Source organism: Doryrhamphus excisus, linkage group LG9 (genome assembly GCF_037039965.1).
Source record: "Doryrhamphus excisus strain RoL-2023G ecotype Guam linkage group LG9, RoL_Dexc_Guam_v1.1, whole genome shotgun sequence".
Classification (NCBI taxonomy): domain Eukaryota; kingdom Metazoa; phylum Chordata; class Actinopteri; order Syngnathiformes; family Syngnathidae; genus Doryrhamphus; species Doryrhamphus excisus.
In genome coordinates, this window is record NC_136365.1 from 19,940,873 (window position 1) to 19,967,029 (window position 26,157).

The window sequence follows — 26,157 nt, forward strand, 5'->3', positions numbered from 1 at the left end:
GTTGACAGCCTGACGTGATTGAAATATACCGTATATAAAATATGATTGTTTGACTCCAGCCCTGTAGGTGGCAGGCATGTGCAAAAATTGTTTCAAAGTATAATACTATTTGTAGTAAATATGAAATATAAATCTTTACCCATCAAAAAAGTGTGATGCCTTAGGAAAGGGAGTGGCCAGAGAAGCAAAATAACAGATTTTGGGATGCAGCACAGACACGGAATGCTAGAGCGCTGCAGTCTAGCACTGGAGGGCTATAGTAGATGGGATTCTTGACCCACATAAAGCTGCATGCTAAATATAGCTGAGGACAGATGTTGGGACTCGGGACCCACCATCGTAATGCGGCATGCTGAGCTTTCCTAGAGTTACGTGGGCCAGACTCAACTGGTTGTCATGTGACTCTGCAGTATTTGGACAGCAGAGTGATCTTTTTTTGAAATGTAAAATAGCAGGCTAATGTGGTCTCTTTGTGATACTCCATCCATAAATATGGTAATGGTTTTATTTCATTTGAACATGCATCAGATTACAATTGAGTGCATCCCATAATCAGTTCACAGTTCCACATGTCCAAAAGGAGTAGGAAGAAGCAAAGCTTATTAAATCCTACCCCCATATGGTACTTTTACAATCAGTAACTGTTACATTTGTTCACTTTCTGCCTTCCTAATATAATTAAAGTTCTTAAAATAAAATAAAATAAAATAAAATAAAATAAAATAAAATAAAATAAAATAAAATAAAATAAAATAAAATAAAATAAAATAAAAAGTCCTACAGTTTTGAACACTTACTATGGTACCCATTATGTCATTGGATGCTCATATCACCTCGTACTTCGGTACATGACAAAAAACAAAATAAAATAAAATTTTATTAAAATAATTGTAATTTTATTAAAATAAAATAAAATAAAATAAAATAAAATAAAATAACATAACATAACATAACATAACATAACATAACATAACATAACATAACATAACATAACATAACATAACATAACATAACATAACATAAAATAAAATAAAATAAAATAAAATAAAATAAAATAACCTACAACCTAAAAAGCCCTACAGTTTTGAACACTTACTACGGTACCCATTATGTCATTGGATGCTCACATCACCTCGTACTTCAGTACATGACAAAAAATAAAATAAAATAAAATAAAATGTTATTAAAATAATTAAAAAAAATTTATTTCGGCACCCTACAGTTAAAATTAAATTTTCATTCATTAATTCATTCATTTTCTACTGTTTTTTCCTCACAAGGGTTGCGGGGGTGCTGGAGCCTGTAAAATTTTATTTTATTTTATTTTATTTTATTTTATTTTATTTTATTTTATTTTATTTTATTTTATTTTATTTTATTTTATTTTATTTTATTTTATTTTATTTTATTTTACATCCATTTTATTTTATGTTATTTTTTGTCATGTACCGAAGTACGAGGTGATATGAGCATCCAATTACATAATGGGTACCATAGTAAGTGTTCAAAACTGTAGGATGACTATAATTTCTTATTGTTGCTTTATTTTGTGAACAATCCCCCAGGTGAAAGGAATCTTTAGCATGTTGAACATGAAACACAGAAAAAAAAAACATCTAAGGGGGGAACATTAGGAAAAAAATTGTTGAATGAGATTTGGAGCATACAGAGTTTAGTGCAACAGTGTACAAAATTAAGAACAAAACCAAACAATTATTCCTTATATCTGCTTTAAAAAGCCAGCCTTCCCAAACGAGACACCTTCATTTGGATTCGATCCAAGATCCAAAGTAGTTGAGTTCAAAATGTCGCACGCTCCCTGAATGAAACACGGGACGTTTCCAGTGTTAATGCTACAATTACAGTCTCCAGCTCGGGAGTCTCGTGCGTGGTGGCTCGCTACGAGGCTGAGCGCTAAGTGGCGATCAATGACAATCCAATGGCGGAGAGGCGAGCTGCTGACTTGACGACCTTCACCGCCGCACACTCAATGAATAGCACATCCTCAACGCTTTAAGGGCTTAGTGGGTTAAAGGCAGCTACCGTGCGACGTTACGCATTGACAGGAAGGGGAAGCGTCACCTTTAATGAGCCGACGAGGCCCGCCTATTTATTTTTTTTCCACAACGTTTTGTCTCTGTCAAACTTGTGGCTTCGTAATTGCTCCCGAAGAAGAAGACGACAGCGAAGAAACCTTTGACTGACTCTAACAAGCAAGAGGAAGTAAGTGACAGCATTGGTAAATGTCCCATACTGCTTATACTTTATGGCATCATTTCTACTAGACTTAAAATGCATTTTGTTGTAGTTATGTAGACATTTTTGAGTTTTCAAATATGGTGGCAACAAACCATTATTTTCCTAGTCGGTTAATTTGAAGTCCAGTTTGTGTTAACTGAGTAATCCAGTGATCCCCAAAGTGTGGGCCATGAGAGGTCATTAAAAATATTATTCATTTTTTCACAATTTTATTAATTATAAAATTATTAAATATAAAAATTATTTAAAAAATATTAAAAGATTATAAAAAATATTTAACAATTATTTAGAATGTTTTTAAAATTATTTCAAAATTATTAAAAAAATATTTTTAAATTATTTTAAAAATATTTTTAAATTATTTTAACATTATTTTTATTGTAAAATATTTATTGCACAATTTAAAAAAATATTTATAGGCCCAAGTAATAACCTATTGAGTGTTATTGACCTGTCACAATATTTTAGGAACCTTATATCGTTTATGATTGGAACGTAGCTCTCTGGTCACCATGCCGGTGGGGGGGGGGGGGGTCATTAACGGAGGAGCACGTAGTATGTAGTGGCGGGAAAAATGGAGCCCAGTTGAGAAAAAAATAAAATAAATAATAATAATTTTAAAATAATAATAATAAAAAATAATAATAGTAATAATAAGTTAAGTGCTCTGAGAATGCAACTTGAGTTGGTAAAGTTTGGGAACCAATGGAATAATCAGTTAGGCCCGAGACCAGGGGTCAGCAACCCGTGGCTCTTCAGCCTCTTTGTTGTGGCTACCTTCGATTATGAAGTATTTTTAAAAAATTTTCTTTTCTTTTCTATTTTCTTTTTTGTGAGCGAGTTGGTAAAATGTCCTTTTTGATGGTAAAGGTTGCCGACCCCCGCCCTCAGACGGACCAAATAAATGCGAACCCAATAAAAACAGATAGTGGTTTGGTCTGCAACATATCAGAAACGAGGTAAATATGTCGATCAGCGGATGCGATTGGAGGGGCCAAGCAGAGGCGGGCAAACCTGCTTATTTTGAGTATTCAATGACCCTAACCCGTACATGTTTGTACATTATGTGCCAATACGTCGCAATTCCAGTAATTGTACGAGTCTTCAACTATACACACAACGTACATTTTTCAATCACATGAAAAAAAACGAAGAAAAAAAAGCAGACTGCGACGGCCGATATAAAACATTCAAAGCTCTGCCAGGCCACTTTGTAGCTGGAGGGGAACTGACTTTTACTAGAAAGCACATAAAAGCCGCACCCCCCCCCCTCCCGTCTTCAGTCATTCATCATAGCTTTAAACAATCAGTTGTTGTGCAGCTCCTACGACTCAATAACAGCAACAAAACACACACACACAAACACACGCAGACAAATGACTTTTTATCGACTAACATTCCCAAGGATGTGCGGCAAAGCATCTTGATAAAAGCTTTTAATATGTGCTGCTGTTTCCCTGCATCTTTGTCTGTGCTTTACAAGCAACCTGCTGCATTTCACTTGTTGGACTGCTTTTATTGTACGGCTGACGTGATAATACTGCACAATGCTCCCAAGGAGGATTGCAGTTGTCTCTTGTTTTTATTGAGTTACTCACACACTGCTAGCCAATGCTAATACCGCCGATGCAACGCAACACCCCTGAACTACTCACAAATAAACTATCGATTCCTGCAGCTGGATTTAGAAAAAAGAAACAGTAGCCACAGTAGTATACATGGACCCAAATATTCGGGGTATATTTCGGGTTATTTGCTCAAACGGAAAGAATGTAACCTCATTCCGAAAGAAAAGTGCCAATCCGAATGAATTTTTCACAATTGTTTGTGAAATGGAAGAAATTGTTGATGAAATTCATGAAAATGTGTTTTTCTTCAGAAAATTATTATTATTATTATTAAAATTATTATTATTAAAATAATAAAAATGCGGAACTTTAATAATAATAATAATAAATATTATTATTATTATTATTATTATTATTATTAAAGTTCCGCATTTTTATTATTTTTTTTCCTCCCAGGTTGTATCCCCCCAGTAAGACAAATGCACAATCCATGCCATGGCATAATAATAATAATAATAATAATAATAATAATAATAATAATAATAATAATAATAATAATAATAATTATTATTATTATTATTATTATTATTATTATTATATTATTTTTATTATTATTATAATATATATATATTGTTTATTATTATTATTATTATTATTATTATTATTATATAGTATAATTATAATAATAATAATGGTAATTATTATATAGTATAATAATAATAATAACAATAATAATACTAATAATTATTATTATTATTATATAATAACAAGCAATTGTTGTATATGTATAATTATATACATATAATAATAAATAAATAATAATAATAGTAATTATTATAATTATATACATATAATAATAATAATAATAATAATAATAATAATAATAATAATAATAATAATAATAATAATTATTATTATTATTATTATTATTATTATAAGCTTATTTATTTCAATAAAAGGATGCAACATATTAGAATGTGCTACTGATACAGCAAATAACCACAAGAATCAAGATATTGTTTGGAATAAGCCTTTTTCTGGAGAAACAAGTGTGTGTGTATGCGTGAAGGACAATGTGTGTGTGTGTGTGTGTGTGTGTGTGTGCTGCAGTTGTTAGTGTTGACTTTGGTTGTGCAGAAAGTGATTCTGTGCTCCATTGACTCTAAAAAGGTGAAGGAAGTGAATGTGAAGACTGAATCTGCAGAGAGAGAGTATGTTGGGTAACACACACATACTGCAGGCCTCAGCAGGTCCCCATAATCCACAGGGACTTTCAAGGAATGAACAGGGAAAAACAAAACCAGCATGGACAAAGCTGTTAAGGGGAGAAATCAAGAAGAGCTGGCATGAAATCACATCAATACAGAGCTTCACGCGCACCAAAATAGCCTTTTTTTTTTTTTGGTTTTTGCTGCTGCAGCCGAGCTTGAAAACAAGTAATGAAAAAAACAGCCATCACATTTACTACTAAAGATAAAATGTACTTTAATGCCCCAATGGGGGGGGACTGTTATGGTCCCAATCCATTCATTCATTCATTCATTTTCTACCAGGGTAGGCGGGGTACAACACCCTGGACTGGTGGCCAGCCAATCACAGGGCACATATAGACAAACAACCATTCACACTCACATTCATACCTATGGTCTTTAACATATCAGTTGTGCTACTCAGCTGGTACGCGCTGATTGAGCAGTTAGGACAAATTAAGAAGCCAAAAATGTACCACTTCCACATGGAATGGGAGGATACATTTTTCCACTGATTCCATGCACTGTACTGTTACTTCTATCTAAGGTATTGTCTTATCAGTGTAACATGACTGACGCCTAATGACATTTACATCTGAAGTTACTTTAGACGGGGCTGCACGGCGGTATAGTGGTTAGCGCGCAGACCTCACAGCTAGGACACCCGTGTTCAATCCCACCCTCGGCCATCTCTGTGTGGAGTTTGCATGTTCTCCCCGTGCATGCGTGGGTTTTCTCCGGGTACTCCGGTTTCCTCCCACATTCCAAAAACATGCTAGGTTAATTAGCGACTCCAAATTGTCCATAGGTATGAATGTGAGTGTGAATGGTTGTTTGTCTATATGTGCCCTGTGATTGGCTGGCCACCAGTCCAGGGTGTACCCCGCCTCTCGCCCGAAGACAGCTGGGATAGGTTCCAACACCCCCCGATACCCTCGTGAGGATAAGCGGTAGAAAATGAATGAATGATGTTTTGTTGTTTTGCAAATTTGGAGTGGTCAGATCGGAGCAGGAGGGGATAGAAAAGAAGAAAAAGAAAAGGGGGGGAGTGCATTTTTAGACAAAATGTCAAAACAACGATGCCACAACGATTGTTCTCCCGGGTTCCTCCCACATTCCAAAAACATGCTAGGTTAATTAGCGACTCCAAATTGTCCATAGGTATGAATGTGAGTGTGAATGGTTGTTTGTCTATATGTGCCCTGTGATTGGCTGGAAACCAGTACCCCGCCTCTCGCCCGAAGACAGCCTGGGATAGCCTCCAGCATCTTATGAGGATAAGCGGTAGAAAATGAATGAATGAATGAATGTGACTTTAGATTTTCTGCAGAAGCAATTTTCGAGAAAATTCAAGACAAATCAATAAAAATCTGTATGATGGCGACTGACTTTGATTGAAAGCTCGTGTAATTACAACAGTGAGCCAAGAAAAAGCCATCTCAGTCAGAAGTAAATCACATCCCGTATTTGCTGTGGTGTCATTCCTGTTTTGAAAATATTTAAGGAAGCGTGCGGCAAAAGCTATCTTCTCAGCTCTGAAAACAAAAACATTGGAAATAGTCATTATTGTTGCATTTACACAGGCCGTCTTTTTCTTTGCCACTTTATCGCCCACTTCTCTCCTTGAAGAGCGCCGCAGTAAACACCGCCGCGGGGCTGCCGCACATTTTTTTTTTTTTTTACCGTACAGCCTCGCATCAGACGAGCAGCAGTGGACATGTTGATCCTGGGGGCACGTGTGATTATAAAAATAAAAAAATAAAAAAGTGGCGGCATCTTTTGTGGCGAGCTAATGTGCATTAAGATGCCGCCGGCGTGGAAGGGTGGGCGTTTAAATGCTCATCACACACACTATCTGTCAGCCGCGACGCTTTGATGAGCGACTAAGTTGTGTACAATAACGGATTAATGAGGGTGACGGCGCCCTGCCATGCGGCGTGGGGCTTTGCAGGAGATTTGTGGGAGAGCTAAAAGCTAAAAGAGAAAGTGAAACCATGCCTTTTTTTAAACGTACAGTATCTAAAGAAAAGTACGTCGTAATGAGGACACATGGGTGGCGTAAGGGTCCACAGATCATGGACCCAGACAATGCCGCATCTCTGCCAAGGCTAATCAACCCGAAACAAAACCCAAAACAATTAAGGAAGTCACGTTACATACGCATTACATCACGTTCACTTTTTCGCTACAGCACTACTTTTGAACATCCAAGAAAAAAACAGCAGGAATAGGTGTAGATTCTGGAAGATCTAGAAAGCTTTCTGTGCGGGTTATCGTGTGTAGCTGCTCTATAGGAGTCCACAACTAGTAGAAAGTAACAACACAAGAAAAGCCCCCTGGTCTAATAAGCGCCTTACCCCTAATAATAAACAAATAGGCCTCCTTGATGACATACTGTAACTAATTAATCTAATTAATGTAAACAAATGTAAACAAATGGCTGTCAAACCAAGAATCTTGCACACGATGGCATGAATTAAAACAGTGATTCCCAAAGTAATAATAATAATAATCATAATTATTATTATTAAGTTGTTTATTAATTATTATTAAGTGCTCTGAGAATGCAGCATAATACGCAGCATACAATTACTATTAATAATAATAATTATAATTATAAAACTTAAAAATATTAATAATAATCATAATAATAATGATGATGATGATGATTATTATTAGTTTATTATTATGCTCAGAGCACTTAATAATAATTAAGAATAATGATGATGATGAATATTATTATTAAGTTTATGATAACAATAAGTTTATAATAATAATGATGATGATTATTTTTATGATAATTATTATTAAGTTTATTATTATTATTAATTAATAAACTTAATAAACTTAAACTTAACTTGGTTTGACAATAAACCTAATAAACTTAATAATAATAATGATAATGATGATGATTATTATTAAGTTTATTATTATTATTAATTATTAGTAAGTGTTCTGAGAAAACAGCATAATATGCAGCATAATATTATTATTAATAAAATTAATAATAATTATTATTATATTTATTATAATAATAATGATGATTAAACTTAATAATAACAATAACAACCATTATTATTATTATTATTATTATTATTATTATTATTATTATTATTATTATTATTATTATTATTATTATTATTATGTGCTCTGAGAATGCAGCATTTTGCCTATATACTGTTATATACTGTACTGTAGGACAAAGGTGGGCCACATTTTTTAGATTTTCAAGTGACCCCTGAGTTGGTAAAGTTTGGGAACCCCTGAATTAAAACATCATAAGGCAGAGCAACACAGTAAGGCCCAAGCATCTGATAACAAGCTAGCCAGGAGTCCCCCTGAGGGGCTCCACACTCTGTCGCTAGGAGAAACACGATAAGAAAGGTCAGTGTTAGCTGCGCTTTTTAAAATAAAAGAGCTTCCTCTCCTCGACTGCGAGGCGTTTAGGTGCTCTGCTGATACGCCTTATTGCTACAGACAAGGCGGGGTCATCAGCATTCTGCCTGGGTTCCACATCACCATGCCATGGATTGTGCATTTGTCTTAGGGGGGGGGGCATAACAAAATAATAAAAATAAGGAACTTTATGCAAATGCGGTTATGTATAGCATGATAACAATAGCACCACTGTGGCGCTCACTCGGGCTTGCAAACAGTCTTAACTTTAGGCAAGGGTTATATCTTCACTTATTTTTCTCTCCTTACGCCATCACTGATAAAAGTACCCTTTTTTACAAAAAATAACACACACACTTCCATGGCACAAAATAACACACCTTTGACCTTGAGATGCCTTTGCACACAGTCGGAAATAAGGCTACATATGTACACAGTACACCTTTTGTTTATCCATTATACCGCTTGTCGCCATTACAATCATACGTACGATAAAATGATGAACGTACGATGAGACTGTTCGGCATGCATGCAGGGACTGCGGCTTTCCATTTTGCTAATTAAACTCAATCCATTTGTTTTTCCAACAAAAATTTGCTTTGGTTAGAGTTGGTTTTGGTTTGAGTACAATCGTACGATTAGACTGTTCGGCATGCATGCAAGGACTGCAGCTTTCCGTTTTGCTAATTAAACTTAATCCATTTGTTTTTCCAACAAAAATTTGCTTTGGTTAGAGTTGGTTTTGGTTTGAGTACAATCGTACGATTAGACTGTTCGGCATGCATATAAGGACTGCAGCTTTCCGTTTTGCTAATTAAACTTAATCCATTTGTTTTTCCAACAAAAATTAGCTTTGGTTAGAGTTGGTTTTGGTTTGAGTACGATCGTATGATTAGACTGTTCGGCATGCATATAAGGACTGCAGCTTTCCATTTTGCTAATAAAACTCAATTCATTTGTTTTTCCAACAAAAATTTGCTTTGGTTAGAGTTGGTTTTGGTTTGAGTACGATCGTACGATTAGACTGTTCGGCATGCATGCAAGGACTGCAGCTTTCCATTTTGCTAATTAAACTCAATCCATTTGTTTTTCCAACAAAAATTTGCTTTGGTTAGAGTTGGTTTTGGTTTGAGTACAATCGAACGATTAGACTGTTCGGCATGCATGCAAGGAGTGCAGCTTTCCGTTTTGCCAATTAAACTCAATGCGTTTGTTTTTCCAACAAAAATTTGCTTTGGTTACAGTTGGTTTTGGTATGAGTACGATCGTACGATTAGACCTTTCGGCATGCATGCAAGGACTGCAGCTTTCCGTTTTCCTAATGAAACTCAATCCATTTGTTTTTCCAACAAAAATTTGCTTTGGTTAGAATTGGTTTTGGTTTGAGTACGATTGTACGATTAGACTGTTTGGCATGCATGCAAGGACTGCAGCTTTCCATTTTGCTAATTAAACTCAATGCATTTGTTTTTCCAACAAAACTAGGTAAAAGTGATGTTAAATGTTCAGTTTTCCAATCTTTTTTTAATTTTTGAAACATTTTCTGCATGAAAAACAATAATTATTGTCTATAACATGTTTTATGTGAATATTTTTGTGTGTCTGGAACGTTATTTTCTATTGGAAAATTTGCTTTGGTTAGAGTTTGTTTTGGTTTGAGTCGGACCTTCTGGAAGAGATTAATAATGTTAACCAAGACGACACTGTATCAGCTAATTTTAACTCTATTGCAATTTATTCCATCAGACCACAATTAAACATTGCATATTTTTAAACCAGATCATAATTTAACCAATTCAGAAGTTAAAGAATAAAAGCCCTTTAGGTCACTTGTGCAGATTTGATGCATTATCTCGTACGATGAGACTGTTCGGCATGCATGCAGGGACTGCGGTTTTCCATTTTGCTAATTAAACTCAATCCATTTGTCGTTCCGGAAAAACCAAAAGAGGTCAACGGCTATCGAGGATGTTGAAATCCTTCAAACGTGTCGGGAGCAGTGGGATGAGGTGGAGTAGCTTAGAGCAACTTCCAGCTGTTTTTTTTTTTTTTTAACCTGACAACCAAATCCTTTTCAGTCACAGTGTGTACTCAGCTGCTCCCGCTGTAATACTATTTGTATGCCCGAAATAAAAAAGGTGAATCACAAGTAGAGGTGGAAATAGGACAAATTGACGCATTAGTCGCATATCATCATAACATATTAGCCAATAACAACATAATGGGCCTGCTGTACTCGAGGGTGGTTCAAAGACCTGAAGAAATACATTTTGATGACAAAACATGCTTTGCTTTTTCCTTGAGGAAGTGTTTAATATAATTCTATAAACCTGACAACTGCAACCCAGAGGAGCAGACCTTCACCAAGGCTTAAACCGTTGGCCTTAGCAACTAAGAATTACGGAATTGCCCCCCCAAAACAACGTAATTTATGCAGAATCTCACAGAAATTGACAAAAGAAGGGATGAATGTATGGATGGCTCAATCGTGGCAGAATGTCATTACAAAGACTAAACCTCCCAGGTCTCTAATTAGCATTGAGCCAAAAAAAAACTGTCATTAAAATGCTGTGGGCACCCTCCATCCTTGTATTTACTCCCCAAGGTGGCGATAGCTGCATTTGCACTATGAGAAAATAGAAAATAAGAAGACAAAAATGTACCACTTCCACACAAAATGGGAGGAGAACCTCTTTTCACTCAATCCCGTTGGACATGCCATGGGTGACTTCATACAATGTGACGTTCATGTTAATAATAGGTCATAGTCAATCACTAAACCATGATCATTTATTAATTCATTAACTTGGTTATGGTTTTATTTCATTTGAACATGCATCAGATTACAATTGAATGCATCACATAATCAGTTCACAGTTCCACATGTCCAAAAGGAGTAGGAAGAAGCAAAGCTTATTAAATCCTACCCCTCCATCTGGTACTTTTACAATCAGTAACTGTTACATTTGTTCACTTCCTGCTTTCCTAATATAGTTATTTTTTTTTAATTTTATTTTATTTAGTTTTATTTATTTATTTCATTTTATTTTATTTTTGTCATATACCGAAGTACGAGGTGATATGACCATCCAATTACATAATGGTAGTAACTGTCAATATAGTGATATATATAGCACATCATGTAAAAAAATAAAAATAAAAATAAAAATAAAAATAAAAATAAAAATAAAAATAAAAATAAAAATAAAAATAAAAATAAAAATAAAAATAAAAATAAAAATAAAAATAAAAATAAAAATAAAAATAAAAATAATAAAAATAAAAATAAAAATAAAAATAAAAATAAAAATAAAACAAATACTAATAACAATAATACAATAATAATAACAAATAACAAAATAAAAAAGTAAAAATAACAAATAAAAAAGGAAAAATAAATTAATAAAAAATAAAAACAAATTAATTAAAAAAAAAACTATATTAGGAAAGCAGGAAGTGAACAAATGTAGGATGTAGGGTAGGATTTAATAAGCTTTGCTTCTTCCTACTCCTTTTGGACATGTGGAACTATGAACTTATTATGTGATTCACTCAATTGTAATCTGATGCCATTGATGCAATTACCATTACCATCATTTCAGCATTTAGAATATTTACTGTTTTAAAAGATTTTCAAAATAAAAGTCCAAAGTCTGATATTTTTCCACATGTCTTCAGGTCTTCAACGCACCAGTTGAGAATCCCCAGCCTTAGGCCATTTTATCCCTACAAAGGGACTTGAGAAATTTTGTAGGATATTAAAGAGGGGAAGGAGACAAGGCAGGATATTATGCGTGACCTCAGCACCCCTGCAAGCCAAACGGAAAGATTGCAGCGCTCTCCTTTGCAATGAGGGTGCAGGGTACAGAATGAAATAAGTGCTGCCCTTTTCCATCTTGTGAGAGGACACACAAACTAAAGTGCGATGCATGTTTGTGAGACACTTGAATATCTGAATACGATAGCCTGTGCCTGAACACAACCCACACTGTCCATATTCCTATTTCAACAAGAACGTGAGGTCAATAGCGCTTCTGCTCCATTCGCTCGATTCCTTATCGCTCACAGCGGGTAATTAATGTAGCTTGTCCAGGTAATATTTCCCATTCTGATGTCATATAAGTGCAAGCTCTGACCGAGTTAGTCATTTTCATATGCTGCCCGTGAGCGCCAATGCCTGGGGGATCTGACAGATTATGCGGAAGAAGAGTACGGAAATGAAGCAGTAGAGTATGGAAAAAGGAAAAAAAAAAAAAAAGCATAATGAGGAAGCCATATGTGCGTTTATTTCTGGCCAAGTGAGTGCCGTTTCCTTGCTTTTAAGATGTATATTCAGTGCAATTGCATTACGGCACGGTGTGCTGCTTGTGTGCGTACGCTTATGCATGCGTAGGTTTTGCATGACAGCGGTCGAGGAACGATGACAACAACAAGTCCCCGTTTGCACACAGACCTGCAATAACGACACGATGCTATGCATTCTATGCCAGCTCTTGTTTGACGACAACAGCGTATGTCATACTTATATTTTCATTTTATATTTTTACTTAACAGAAAACAGCAAAGTCATGATGTGCTATATATATCACTATATTGACACTTACTATGGTACCCATTATGTCATTGGATGCTCATATCACCTTGTACTTCGATAGGTGAAAAAATAAATACATCATTTTTTTAAACAAAAATAAAAATAAATAAAAAATACAAAAAACACAAATAAATAAAAATAAAAATAAAAATAAAAATAAAAATAAAAATAAAAATAAAAATAAAAATAAAAATAAAAATAAAAATAAAAATAAAAATAAAAATAAAAATAAAAATAAAAATAAAAATAAAAATAAAAATAAAAATAAAAATAACAAATAACAAATATAAAAGTAAAAATAACAAATTAATAAAAAGTAAAAATAACAAATTAATAAAAAATAAAAATAAATTAATAAAAAATAAAAAACTTCAACTATCTTAGGAAAGCAGGAAGTGAACAAACATAACAGTTACTGACTGTAAAAGTACCAGATGGAGGGGTAGGATTCAATAAGCTTTGCTTCTTCCTACTCCTTTTGGACATGTGGAACTGTGAACTGATTATGGGATGCCATCAATTGTAATCTTATGCAATTGATGCAATTACCATTACCATAATTTTAGCGTTTAGAATATTTACTCTTTGCCTTTGGAAAAAAAAAAAGATTTTCAAAATAATATGATAATAATAACATGATAATAACCATAGAACAAGCAATGTAACTTACTGTCACCCAGATAAGGGTCTGGCTGATCAGTCCAATATGAGCAACAAACTAGGCATCAATAGACTAATTGTACTAAGCAGATGCTAACATAATTAGCATGTAGCTGCTAGTTAACAACCAGAATGTATAGCATTACTGCATAGTGTAAATGTAGCTAATATAGGGGGATGCCATGTCAAATTTCACCTGAGGTGCCATAAATAAATGAATTAACAAATAAATGAATTTACTTCATTATGAGCGCTTTGCTTCTTTACATCCAGAACTCAATCACGACCTGACCTTTAACCTCAAAGATATCCACTCTCCTGCCTGGGAGATTTAACAAAATGGCCTCAAAATGAAGTGGACTGAAAGCAAATGTAATTTCTACGCACTACTAGCATAGCTATCAACATCTCTATGTTTATATTTACCTCTCTTGCTTAATGTAGCTATCTATTTTCGTATTCGTCCGGCGTAAAAACAAGCGAGCGGCTTCTAAATACACAATTAAAAACGTGTGAATGAGCCCGACCGCCACGAGGGGATGTGGGAAAAATAATTAAAGAAAGAAAGAAAGAATGACTGGGATAGTTTAATTAGCGAGACTGCTTTATATTTGGAATATGTGCACGACGGGTTTCTTTTTTTAATCACAGTCTGTCTTTGCTGTGAGGTGATAATTACTGCACGTTCCCTACACAAACATACCTACTGCTGCTCTACTATCTACTTATTAAAAGTGAGTACCACTCTATTATTTCTTCTCAAGGGACAACACTATAGAAATGGATATGCTTTAGAGTAGTCAGTGTACAGCATTGTAAGCTATTCATTTTCTGCTGTTTATCCTCATGAGGGTCACGGGGGTTGCTGGAGCCTATCCCAGCTGTCTTCTTCGGGAGAGAGGCGGTTTACACCCTGGACTGGTCGCCAGCCAATCACAGGGCACATATAGACAAACAACCATTCACACTCACATTCATACCTATGGACAATTTAGAGTCGCTAATTAACCTAGCATGTTTTTTTTGGAATGTGGGAGGAAACCGGAGTACCCGGAGAAAACCCACGCATGCACAGGGGAACATGTAAACTCCACACAGAGATGGCCGAGGGTGGGATTGAACTCGGGTCTCCTAGCTGTGAGGTCTGCGGGCGAACCACTCGACCGCCGCACAGCCTATAATGAATTATATAAATTTAAAATTAAATTACGTTTAATACACAACAAGTACAGAGGTACCTCAGTTAACATCCGCCCCGGTTAGTGCATTTTTCGGTTAACATCCCAAATTTTTGTCTCCTAGCTGTGAGGTCTGCGCGCTAACCACTCGACCGCCTATAATGCAGCCTATAATTAATTATATATTTTAAATTCAATTGTGTTTAATAAACAACAAGTACAGAGGTACCTCAGTTAACATCCGCCCCGGTTAGTACATTTTTCGGTTAACATCCCAAATTTTTGTCTCCTAGCTGTGAGGTCTGCGTGCTAACCACTCGACCGCCTATAATGCAGCCTATAATTAATTATATATTTTAAATTAAATTGTGTTTAATACACAACAAGTACAAAGGTACCTCAGTTAACATCCGCCCCGGTTAGTGCATTTTTCGGTTAACATCCCAAATTTTTGTCTCCTAGCTGTGAGGTCTGCGCGCTAACCACTCGACCGCCTATAATGCAGCCTATAATTAATTATATATTTTAAATTAAATTGTGTTTAATACACAACAAGTACAAAGGTACCTCAGTTAACATCCGCCCCGGTTTTGTGCATTTTTCAGTTAACATCCCAAATTTTTATCTCCTAGCTGTGAGGTCTGTGTGCTAACCACTTGACCGCGGTGCAGCCTATAATTAATTATATATTTTAAATTGTATTGTGTTTAATACACAACAAGTACAAATGTACCTCAGTTAACAACCACCCCGGTTTTGTGCATTTTTCGGTTAACATGCCAAATTTTTATCTCCTAACTGTGAGGTCTGCGTGCTAACCACTTGACCGCCGTGCAGCTTATAATTAATTATATATTTTAAATTAAATTGTGTTTAACACACAACAAGTACAGAGGTACCTCAGTTAACATCCGCCTCGGTTAGTGCATTTTTTGGTTAACATCCCAAATTTTGGGATATAATTTTGGGATATATTCATTCGGATTGGCATTTTTCTTTCGGAATGAGGTGTATACAAAGGTTACATTCTTTCCGTTTCTTTCCGAATGCAATTGGAACTTTTGGGTACACTTTACAAAGTACATCCAACTTTACCTTCTGTGGTATTTTCACTTTTGTGAGGTACTGCATGTGGTTAACTCGACTTTAGTCGTGGATTAACATCCCCTAAAGAATGATTAACAGAAGTACTTCTAAGGCAACCCGGATCAGACAGTACATCTCCAGGCTTTTAGCCGAGGCTTTACCCGTAATCAGCCACGAGGGGGTGGGGGGGGATACGAAGTAAGTGAAGTCGGCCGAGCGAGGATGAGTTTTGGGGAACGGGAGCTGTGGGCTGGTAAAATAAAATTCCTCTCTCATGATAGCAGGTTCAACTTTTACTGGCGGGACACTGAGGAGAGACGAAACGACGAGAGGAAAGGATGAATAAGCCATGGCGGCAGGCGGCAGACGCACTGGGCTGTGATAATGCGATGACACACACACACACACACACACAGACACACACACGTGGCATAACTCAAGCTTCAAAATTCATATACAAATCAAATCTTTAAACTGTGGAAGTGGGTCATGGAGATGCTCTGCTTGGGAGCGTTGTGAGAGATAACAGTCAGATCTTCCTACTGAGCGGTACGACAATGAAATAAATCCATGCAAATTGCTTCAATGGAGACGGGGGGTTGGTGGTTTTGTCGCTGTGCTGATAAAATGTACCACACCGGAGGAGACGCCACACTTTACAACTTAGCCAGTGTCCGCAAAAGTCTTTTACATAAATCAAAAATGTTGAAATCACCTTAAGGACTTTTATATATGGTGATGACAAATCTGCTGAACCAGTGAGTGACCGATATGGTTCTTTCTTGCTAGCGCTTTGGTTTACTAGCTTCTCCTCTAGGAACTTTTCCACGAGTTATCAGTGCAGTGTGGTGCCACTCTCGTTGTGGATGTGTATTTGAGAACCTAAAATTACAACGATAGTACCTCACGACGTAGTACCTCATAACGGCATGTAGTGCCATGTCAAGGTAAGATTTTAGATGTTTTTGATGATGGTTATGGGCCTATTGGTTATTGTTCACTTCCTGCTTTCCTAATATAATTTAAGTTATTTTTTTAATTTTAATTTTAATTTTAATTTTAATTTTAATTTTAATTTTAATTTTAATTTTAATTTTAATTTTAATTTTAATTTTAATTTTTAATTTTAATTTTAATTTACTAAATAACAACATTTTTTTTTATTTGTAGTTTCAATATGGTGCAATGTGTGGATGTTGTAAAAATATTTTTGAAAGAAAAAAAGAGATGAATTTGACACAATTTTAATTTTGATTTTAACTAAACATTTTTTTATTTTAAGTTTCAATATGGTGCAATGTGTGGATGTTGTAAAAATGTTTTTGAAAGAAAAAAGAGATGAATTTTAATTTCAATTTCAATTTCAATTTCAATTTCAATTTTAATTTTAATTTTAACTAAACATTTTTTTATTTTTAGTTTCAATATGGTGCAATGTGTGGATGTTGTAAAAATATTTTTGAAAGAAAAAAGAGATGACGTTGACACAATTTTAATTTTAATTTTAATTTTAATTTTAATTTTAATTTTAATTTTAATTTTAATTTTAATTTTAATTTTAATTTTAATTTTAATTTTAATTTTAAACGTACCAAAGTACAAGGGGATATGACCATACAATGACATAATGGGTACCTTAGTAACTGTCTAATATAATAATATATAGATATATCTTGTAATATATATATAGTGACATATGATTGAAATCACATTTTTGCCTGACAACCTAGACTGTTTGCAATGAACTGCTTACTCAAAAAGAAATTGTATAATTTCTTCTTTTTGTTAAAGTAATATAATGTAAGGTAATGTCTCATCAATGTTATATGTTGTATAATTAAGTCCAAACTAAAGGCCCAGGTACCAAGTGTATGGCCCACCATTGCTTGAACTCAACATTTGGCCTTGGTATGACACATTTTTGGTTTAATGCAACCAGGGGCACGGGTAAGAAATGTGTGTTGGAATGTATATGTGTACTCGTGGACATTGGCAAAAACCAATTTCCCTCGTACATATTTTCAACTCCAGAGTAAAACCTGAGCTCAAACAGCGCCACACAAGTCCAAGTCATATTGCTTGTGAGCTGAGTTGAAAGAAATCAATCAAGTCGTCCTTCGGTGCCGAGCGGAGTCACCTCAAAGTAACTTTGTGCACCACGCTCGGCTGAGCTGAGACCGGATTAGCGGGACGCCATCTTAAAACGAATACCACCTTTAAAAAAAAAAGTATCCATCCATACATTCATTGAAGTGTGAATCACGGTGGTCTCATCCACAGGTCAAACAGCCTCATGGACCTTTCATACCCTTTAAGACAGGGGTCTCAAACACGCGGCCCGCGGGCCAAATGTGGCCCGCAGGACACTAGTTTGAGTCCCCCGCCTTCATAAGAAAGTTTAAGTTTGATATGGATGCTGTATGGCATCATGGACCCAGAAAAAATTATTACGTTTGATTCATGTTCATGTTAAAGGTTAAATAACTCTTACCTCAGTTAACATCCGCCCCGGTTAACATGCCAAATCTTTGCAAAAAAATTTGCCCCGGTTTGCATTAACCACTCGACCACCGTGCAGCCTATAATGAAGTATATATATTTTAAATTAAATTGTGTTTAATACACAACAAGTACAGAGGTACCTCATTTAACATCCGCCCCGGTTAGTGCATTTTTCGGTTAACATGCCAAATTTTAGCAAAAATTTTGCCCTGGTTTGCATTAACCACTCGACCGCCGTGCAACCTATAATGAATTTTATATTTTAAATTAAATTGTGTTTAATACACAACAAGTACAGAGGTACCTCAGTTAACATCCGCCCCCGGTTAGTGCATTTTTCGGTTAACATGCCAAATTTTTGCAAAAATTTTGCGCTGGCTTGCATTAACCACTCGACCGCCGTGCAGCCTATAATGAATTATATATTTTTAAATTAAATTGTGTTTAATACACAACAAGTACAGAGGTACCTCAGTTAACATCCGCCCCGGTTAGTGCATTTTTCGGTTAACATGCCAAATTTTTGCAAAAATTTTGCCCTGGTTTACATTAACCACTCGACCACCGTGCAGCTGTATGAAAAATATGATGACACCCGAACAACCTTATAACAATTGACCGAGCTAAGCGGAAACAACATGGCCACCAAAAACAAAGCGCCTTTGCAGGGGCGGGGGCGGGGCCTAGCGGCTACTAATCCAATCTTACAGGTGGCTCCCTGTACTCTTGAGTACATTCCAAATGTCAACTAAATTACCTGGAAAATCAGACACAAGGTACCCGTTGCTCAAAGTATCCGCAGCAATGCAGCTTCTATGAAATTGTGCTTGTTTGTTGCCATGCCAACGTATCTTTATGAGTAAAGGAAACAAAAAACACAATAACTCACCTGAGACGCAAGGTCAGTCGTTCATCTTTGGCTCGAATCAGATCGTTCACCGAAAACGTGGCACTACCCAGGAAGCTGCCCTGTTGAGAAAAAAAAAACAAACTGTTGGTTTACTTCCGCAGAGGTGCCAGAAATGGCCTCATCATACGTTGGTCTTCTCCGGCTTTTGACTTTGCCAGACGACGACGTGTTCGCTGCAGGCACGATGCCACCACACCACAAGTGGGTCAAGAAGAGAGACGAGAGGCTGAGCCCATCAATAATAACCAAGTGAGAGCAGCCATATTTGGAGAAAAGAGAAAAAAAAGCAGATATTTGCACATTCACTGGGCCGTATAGAAGCTAGGAGGCTAAAACTGTGCCAAGGACGCCGAACCATACCTAACTATGCGAGTAATTAACACGCTGAAAAAAAAAAAAACAGGTCTTAATTAAAGAACCATTCCTGCCAGGTTTGGTGAGAGATGCCTGCCATTTTTTGTTAATATTTACTTAGATACGCAAAGCTATTTTGCTAAATTTTAGCAAAAATTTGGGATGTTAACCAAAAAATGCACTAACCGGGGCGGTTCTTAAGTGAGGTACCTCTGTACTTGTTGTGCATTAAACACAATTTAATTTAAAATATATAATTAATTATAGGCTGCACGGCGGTCGAGTGGTTAGTGCGCAGACCTCACAGCTAGGACACAAAAATTTGGGATGTTAACCAAAAAATGCACTAACCGAGGTGGATGTTAACTGAGGTACCTCTGCACTTGTTGTGTATTAAACACAATTCAATTTAAAATATATAATTAATTATAAGCTGCACGGCGGTCGGTGGTTAGCGCGCAGACCTCACAGCTCGGAGACAAAAATTTGGGATGTTAACCAAAAAATGCACTAACCGAGGTGGATGTTAACTGAGGTACCGCTGTACATGTTGTGTATTAAACACAATTTAATTTAAAATACACAATTCATTATAGGCTGCACGGCGGTTGAGTGGTTAATGCAAGCCAGGGCAACATCTTAGCAAAAATTTGGGATGTTTACAGAAAAATACACTAACCGGGGCGGATGTTAACTGAGGTACCTCTGTACTTGTTGTGTATTAAACACGATTTAATTTTAAATATATAATTCATTATAGGCTGCACGGCGGTCGAGTGGTTAATGCAAGCCGGGGCAAAATTTTAGCAAAATATTTGGGATGTTAACCAAAAAATGCACTAACCGGGGCGGATGTTAACTGAGGTACCTCTGTACTTGTTGTGTATTAAACACAATTTAATTTAAAAAATATATAATTCATTATAGGCTGCACGGCGGTCGAGTGGTTAATGCAAGCCGGGGCAAAATTTTAGCAAAAAATTTGGGATGTTAACCGAAAAATGCACTAACCGGGGCGGATGTTAACTGAGGTACCTCTGGACTTGTTGTGTATTAAACACAATTTAATTCGCAGCAGGCACGATGCCACCACACCACAAGTGGGTCAAGAAGAGAGACGAGAGGCTGAGCCCATCAATAATAACCAAGTGAGAGCGGCCATATTTGGAGAAAAGAAAAAAAAAGCACATTTTTGCACATTCACTGGGCCGTATAGAAGCTAGGAGGCTAAAACTGTGCCAAGGACGCCGAGCCATACCTAGCTGTGCGAGTAATTAACACGCTGAAAAAAAAAAACAGGTCTTAATTAAAGAACCATTCCTGCCAGGTTCGGTGAAAGATGACTGCCGTTTTTTTTTTTTTTAAATGTTTACTTAAATACGCAAAGCTACTACTTCGACTGTGCTACCGGGCTCGCAATGACTCTAATTGCAAACACCCCGCTGTAGTGGTTTTCCAATTAATTAAAGCTAAAGCCGCAGCATCCCAGGCCAATTAAAATCTAATTAATTGAATGTTTGTCACTCCAGAGTCCCATCCCAGACAACAGGATGTGATCACAATTTGTAGAACTTGTACAAATTTTATCCAGCAGGCGTCGAAAACCATAATGAGCAGCAAAGCGGTGTTGATCATGCGAGCGGAGCGGAGCGGAATGCAGCCTGACCACATGACTCCAACATAACGACTCTGTGTATCTTTTTTTTATTGAACTTATTGAGGCGTAGTAGCAAGCGGCATATAATGCACTATCTTGACTTAAGAAGCTTATGCGTTAAACTATTTAAAGGCACAGGTCAAAACATGTGATCTTGAAAGAGTAGATTAGTGTTGACAAAGAGGAAATGTTAGCGTGGCGACAAAGATAATACATGTCACTTTCTGTCCTGGCTGCTAAGTATATATACTTTATATATATATAGTGGATATAAATGACTTAAATAATGTATAATATCACTTCAGACCCACAATTCCACCATGAGTGACTCCCTGTTGTCCACACATATACAATATTTCTTCTAAAAGGGGCTGCACGGCGGTCGAGTAGTTAATGCAAACCAGGGCAAAAATGTTAGCAAAAATTTGGGATGTTAACCGAAAAATGCACTAACCGGGGCAGATGTTAACTGAGGTACCTCTGTACTTGTTGTGTATTAAACAAAATTTTATTTAAAATATATAATTCATTATAGGCTGCACGGCGATGGAGTGGTTAATGCAAGCCAGGGCAAAGTTTTTGTAAAAATTTGGGGTGTTAACCGAAAAATGCACTAACCGGGGCGGATGTTAACTGAGGTACCTCTGTACTTGTTGTGTATTAAACAAAATTTTATTTAAAATATATAATTCATTATAGGCTGCACGGCGGTCGAGTGCTTAATGCAAGCCAGGGCAAAATTTTTGTAAAAATTTGGGATGTTAACCGAAAAATGCACTAACCGGGGCGGATGTTAACTCAGGTGCCTTTGTACTTGTTGTGTAGTAAACACAATTTAATTTTAAATATATAATTCATTATAGGCTGCACGGCGATCGAGTGGTTAATGCAAGCCAGGGCAAAATTTTTGCAAAAATTTGGGATGTTAACCGAAAAAATGCACTTACCGTGGTGGACGTTAACTGAGGTACCTCTGTACTTGTTGGGTATTAAACACAATTTAATTGAAAATATATCATTGATTATAGGCTGCACGGCGGTCGAGTGGTTAGCGCACAGACCTCACAGCTAGGAGACCAGGGTTCAATCCCACCCTCGGCCATCTCTGTGTGGAGTTTGCATGTTCTCCCCGTGCATGCGTGGGTTTTCTCCGGGTACTCCGGTTTCCTCCCACATTCCAAAAACATGCTAGGTTAATTAGCGACTCCAAATTGTCCATAGGTATGAATGTGAGTGTGAATGGTTGTTTGTCTATATGTGCCCTGTGATTGGCTGGCCACCCCGCCTCTCGCCCAAAGACAGCTGGGATAGGCTCCAGCACCCCCCGCGACCCTTGTGAGGAAAAGCGGTAGAAAATGAATAAAAATAAAAATAAAAATAAAAATAAAAATAAAAATAAAAATAAAAATAAAAATAAAAATAAAAATAAAAATAAAAATAAAAATAAAAATAAAAATAAAAAATATTAGGAAAGCAGGAAGTGAACAAAAGTAACAGTTACTGATTGTAAAAGTACCAGATGGAGGGGTAGGATTTAATAAGCTTTGCTTTCTACCGGATTTGCGTGCCACGTGCATATCTTGCGATTTTCTCTATTTTTGGACGTACGTACTGTACTGTACTACTGTACTGTAACTCCCACTTGATATACTAGTTCACCGCTGGTGAGTTGAATTGACTTACTGTGTTTATCTGCACTTAACTCTCATATGTGACTTGCTCCACTTTTAGCTACACTACTTTTGTACCCTCCATATTTGCTCATTCTGTGCATCAGATAAAAAAAAAGGCCAGCCTGCTTACTGACCTTTTCTTTCAATCATTTCCTCCTTCAGCTTTTTCCTGCTTCCCCTCCACAAATCCTCACACGCTTAAGGCCGAGGGGAAAAAAAAAACAAAAACCAAGGAAGCACTCTTGGACGTGTCCACGCCAAGAAAGCTAGCTGACAAAAAGGTCAGTCAACAGAAAAGAGAAATAAAAAACAAACACAGGACTTAAGGTCGGTGCAATTCAGCTAGGCAGCACATCGTCGCCATCGTTTAAAGGACCAATCCTGATTTTTGTTGGCGGGGAAAGGGGGGCGCCTCTCGCTCATGCAGGAGGCCACAGTCCCAACCTGCCCTGCCGCCAGCCCACGAGGCCATTACACGGGGATCATTACAGTCCCGTGTAGCCATTACTTACCAGTCCATCTTGGAAAGCCATTCCCTGGCATCTTTTTATGGCTCCTCCACCGTGAATGCTTTACAAGTAATGAAGCTCCTGAGACCGGCCCGTCGCGCGGGGGGAGATCAAAGCTGGCGTACGGCGGGAAATGAGAGAAAGATGAGGCCGAGAGGAGGAGCCAAGTGAGGGAAAGAGGAAGACGGATGACGCTCTCTTCCAGGATCAAGGAGGATTGATTATGATGGCGCCTCGCTCGCTTCTTCTCCCTGCCGCCTCCCTCCTTTTCTCGCACGTCTTTTGCACCTGAGCACATTGCTGATTGTTTGGTGAATGATCAAATTATAGCTCAATAATACGCAATAACAACTCACCAAAGTCTTAAACCTGTTTTCAAAACAGAAATACTCTTCCATTCCAGCCCTGGAAGTGATAGTACTGCTGACTGCCTTTTTTTTGGGGGTCCAATGCAAGTAGACTGTAACAACCGAAAGTGAAAACACAGTAATCTGCACTGTTAACTCAAATTGCACCACTTGGAAATTAGAGTAGTACAAATCCAACTCTTCCAATCCAACTTATATGCCATATTCCATTTCTTTCCGAATGGAATCTTTCCGAATGACCTTTCCGAAAGCAATGGTATACATGGAAAGGAATATTCCAATAGCGTATCTACTTGCGGCGCTATAATCAACCGGAATAGTCAATGGGGCATGCGCAGTAAAACGTAAACACCAACATCACGTGATACCGACTTCCTCAAGTTTTTCTTTCACTTGTTGGAATAACTCCGTATTTCCTCCGTTTTTCCTTCGCCCAGCCTTGAAATTTAGTTTGGATCAAAAACAAACTTTCCCTAACCCTAACCCTTACCATGAGACTATTTAGCCAACTGGCTAACTACCAATGCGGCAACTAATAACTAAGTTGCTATTTAAGCCAATTACTAAGAAACTAACCATTAGCTAGCAAAGTAGCTAGCTACTTCTTGCTGTTGAATTATTAAGCCAACTAACTACTCAGCCAACAAATTGGCCTAGTCACTATCTCGACATTTGTACAATACTAGATAATTGTTCGGCTAACTCGTCATTGTAAATGTAAATACCACTTTAGCCAACTCACTAACTAGGCTAACAAGTTTGGCTAACTCGTCATTGTAAATGTAAATACCACTTTAGCCAACTCACTAACTAGTCATCTCGCCGTGTAACTGGTCAGCAAACTAGCATCAATTTAGCTATTAGCCACAATTACCATGAGACCATTTAGCCAACCGGCTGACTACCAATGTGGCAACTAATAACTCTGTTGCTATTTAAGCCAATTACTAATAAACTAACCATTAGCTAGCCAAGTAGCTACCTACTCAAATGCCAATTTAGCCGAATAGTAAACAAGATAACTGGCTAACTAGCCGTGTAACTGGTCAGCAAACTACATGAGCGTCTGTTTAGTCAATTTAGCTATTAGCTACAATTACAATGAGACCATTTAGCCAACTAGCTAACTACCAATGTGGCAACTAATAACTAAGCTGCTATTTAAGCCAATTACTAATAAACTAACCATTAGCTAGCCAAGTAGCTACCTACTCAAATGCCAATTTAGCCGAATAGTAAACAAGATAACTGGCTAACTAGCCGTGTAACTGGTCAGCAAACTACATGAGCATCCGCTTAGTCAATTTAGCTACTAGCCACAATTACCATGAGACCATTTAGCCAACTGGCTAACTACCAATGTGGCAACTAATAACTCTGTTGCTATTTAAGCCAATTACTAATAAACTAACCATTAGCTAGCCAAGTAGCTACCTACTCAAATGCCAATTTAGCCGAATAGCAAACGAGATAACTGGCTAACTAGCCGTGTAACTGGTCAGCAAACTACATGAGCATCCGCTTAGTCAATTTAGCTACTAGCCACAATTACCATGAGACCATTTAGCCAAATGGCTAACTACCAATATGGCAACTAATTGCTAAGCTGCTATTTAAGCCAATTACTAATAAACTAACCATTAGCTAGCCAAGTAGCTACCTACTCAAATGCCAATTTAGCCGAATAGTAAACAATATAACTGGCTAACTAGCCGTGTAACTGGTCAGCAAACTACATGAGCGTCTGTTTAGTCAATTTAGCTACTAGCTACAATTACCATGAGACCATTTAGCCAACTGGCTAACTATCAATGTGGCAACTAATAACTCTGTTGCTGTTTAAGCCAATTACTAATAAACTAACCATTAGCTAGCCAAGTAGCTACCTACTCAAATGCCAATTTAGCCGAATAGTAAACAAGATAACTGGCTAACTAGCCGTGTAACTGGTCAGCAAACTAGCATCAATTTAGCTATTAGCCACAATTACCATGAGACCATTTAGCCAACTGGCTAACTACCAATGTGGCAACTAATAACTCAGTTGCTATTTAAGCCAATCACTAATAAACTAACCATTAGCTAGCCAAGTAGCTACCTACTCAAATGCCAATTTAGCCAAATAGCAAGCGAGATAACTGGCTAACTAGCCGTGTAACTGGTCAGCAAACTACATGAGCGTCTGTTTAGTCA

At 36.8% G+C, this 26,157-nt stretch overlaps 1 protein-coding gene across 7 annotated transcripts in view; it reads right to left on the reverse strand.

Annotated features, from left to right (window-relative positions):
* inpp4b (inositol polyphosphate-4-phosphatase type II B) overlaps positions 1 to 26,157 on the reverse strand; it is a 144,101-nt gene that overhangs the window by 62,164 nt on the left and 55,780 nt on the right. For all 7 annotated transcript variants that reach the window (XR_009131712.2, XM_058082851.2, XM_058082838.2 and 4 more), the window contains one exon: positions 19,383 to 19,462. Coding sequence is in view for 4 of the 7 variants with exons in the window: in XM_058082851.2 (XP_057938834.2) it covers positions 19,383 to 19,462 (80 nt within the window). In the remaining 3 variants the exon portion in view is untranslated. The remainder of the gene's footprint in view (positions 1 to 19,382; positions 19,463 to 26,157) is intronic.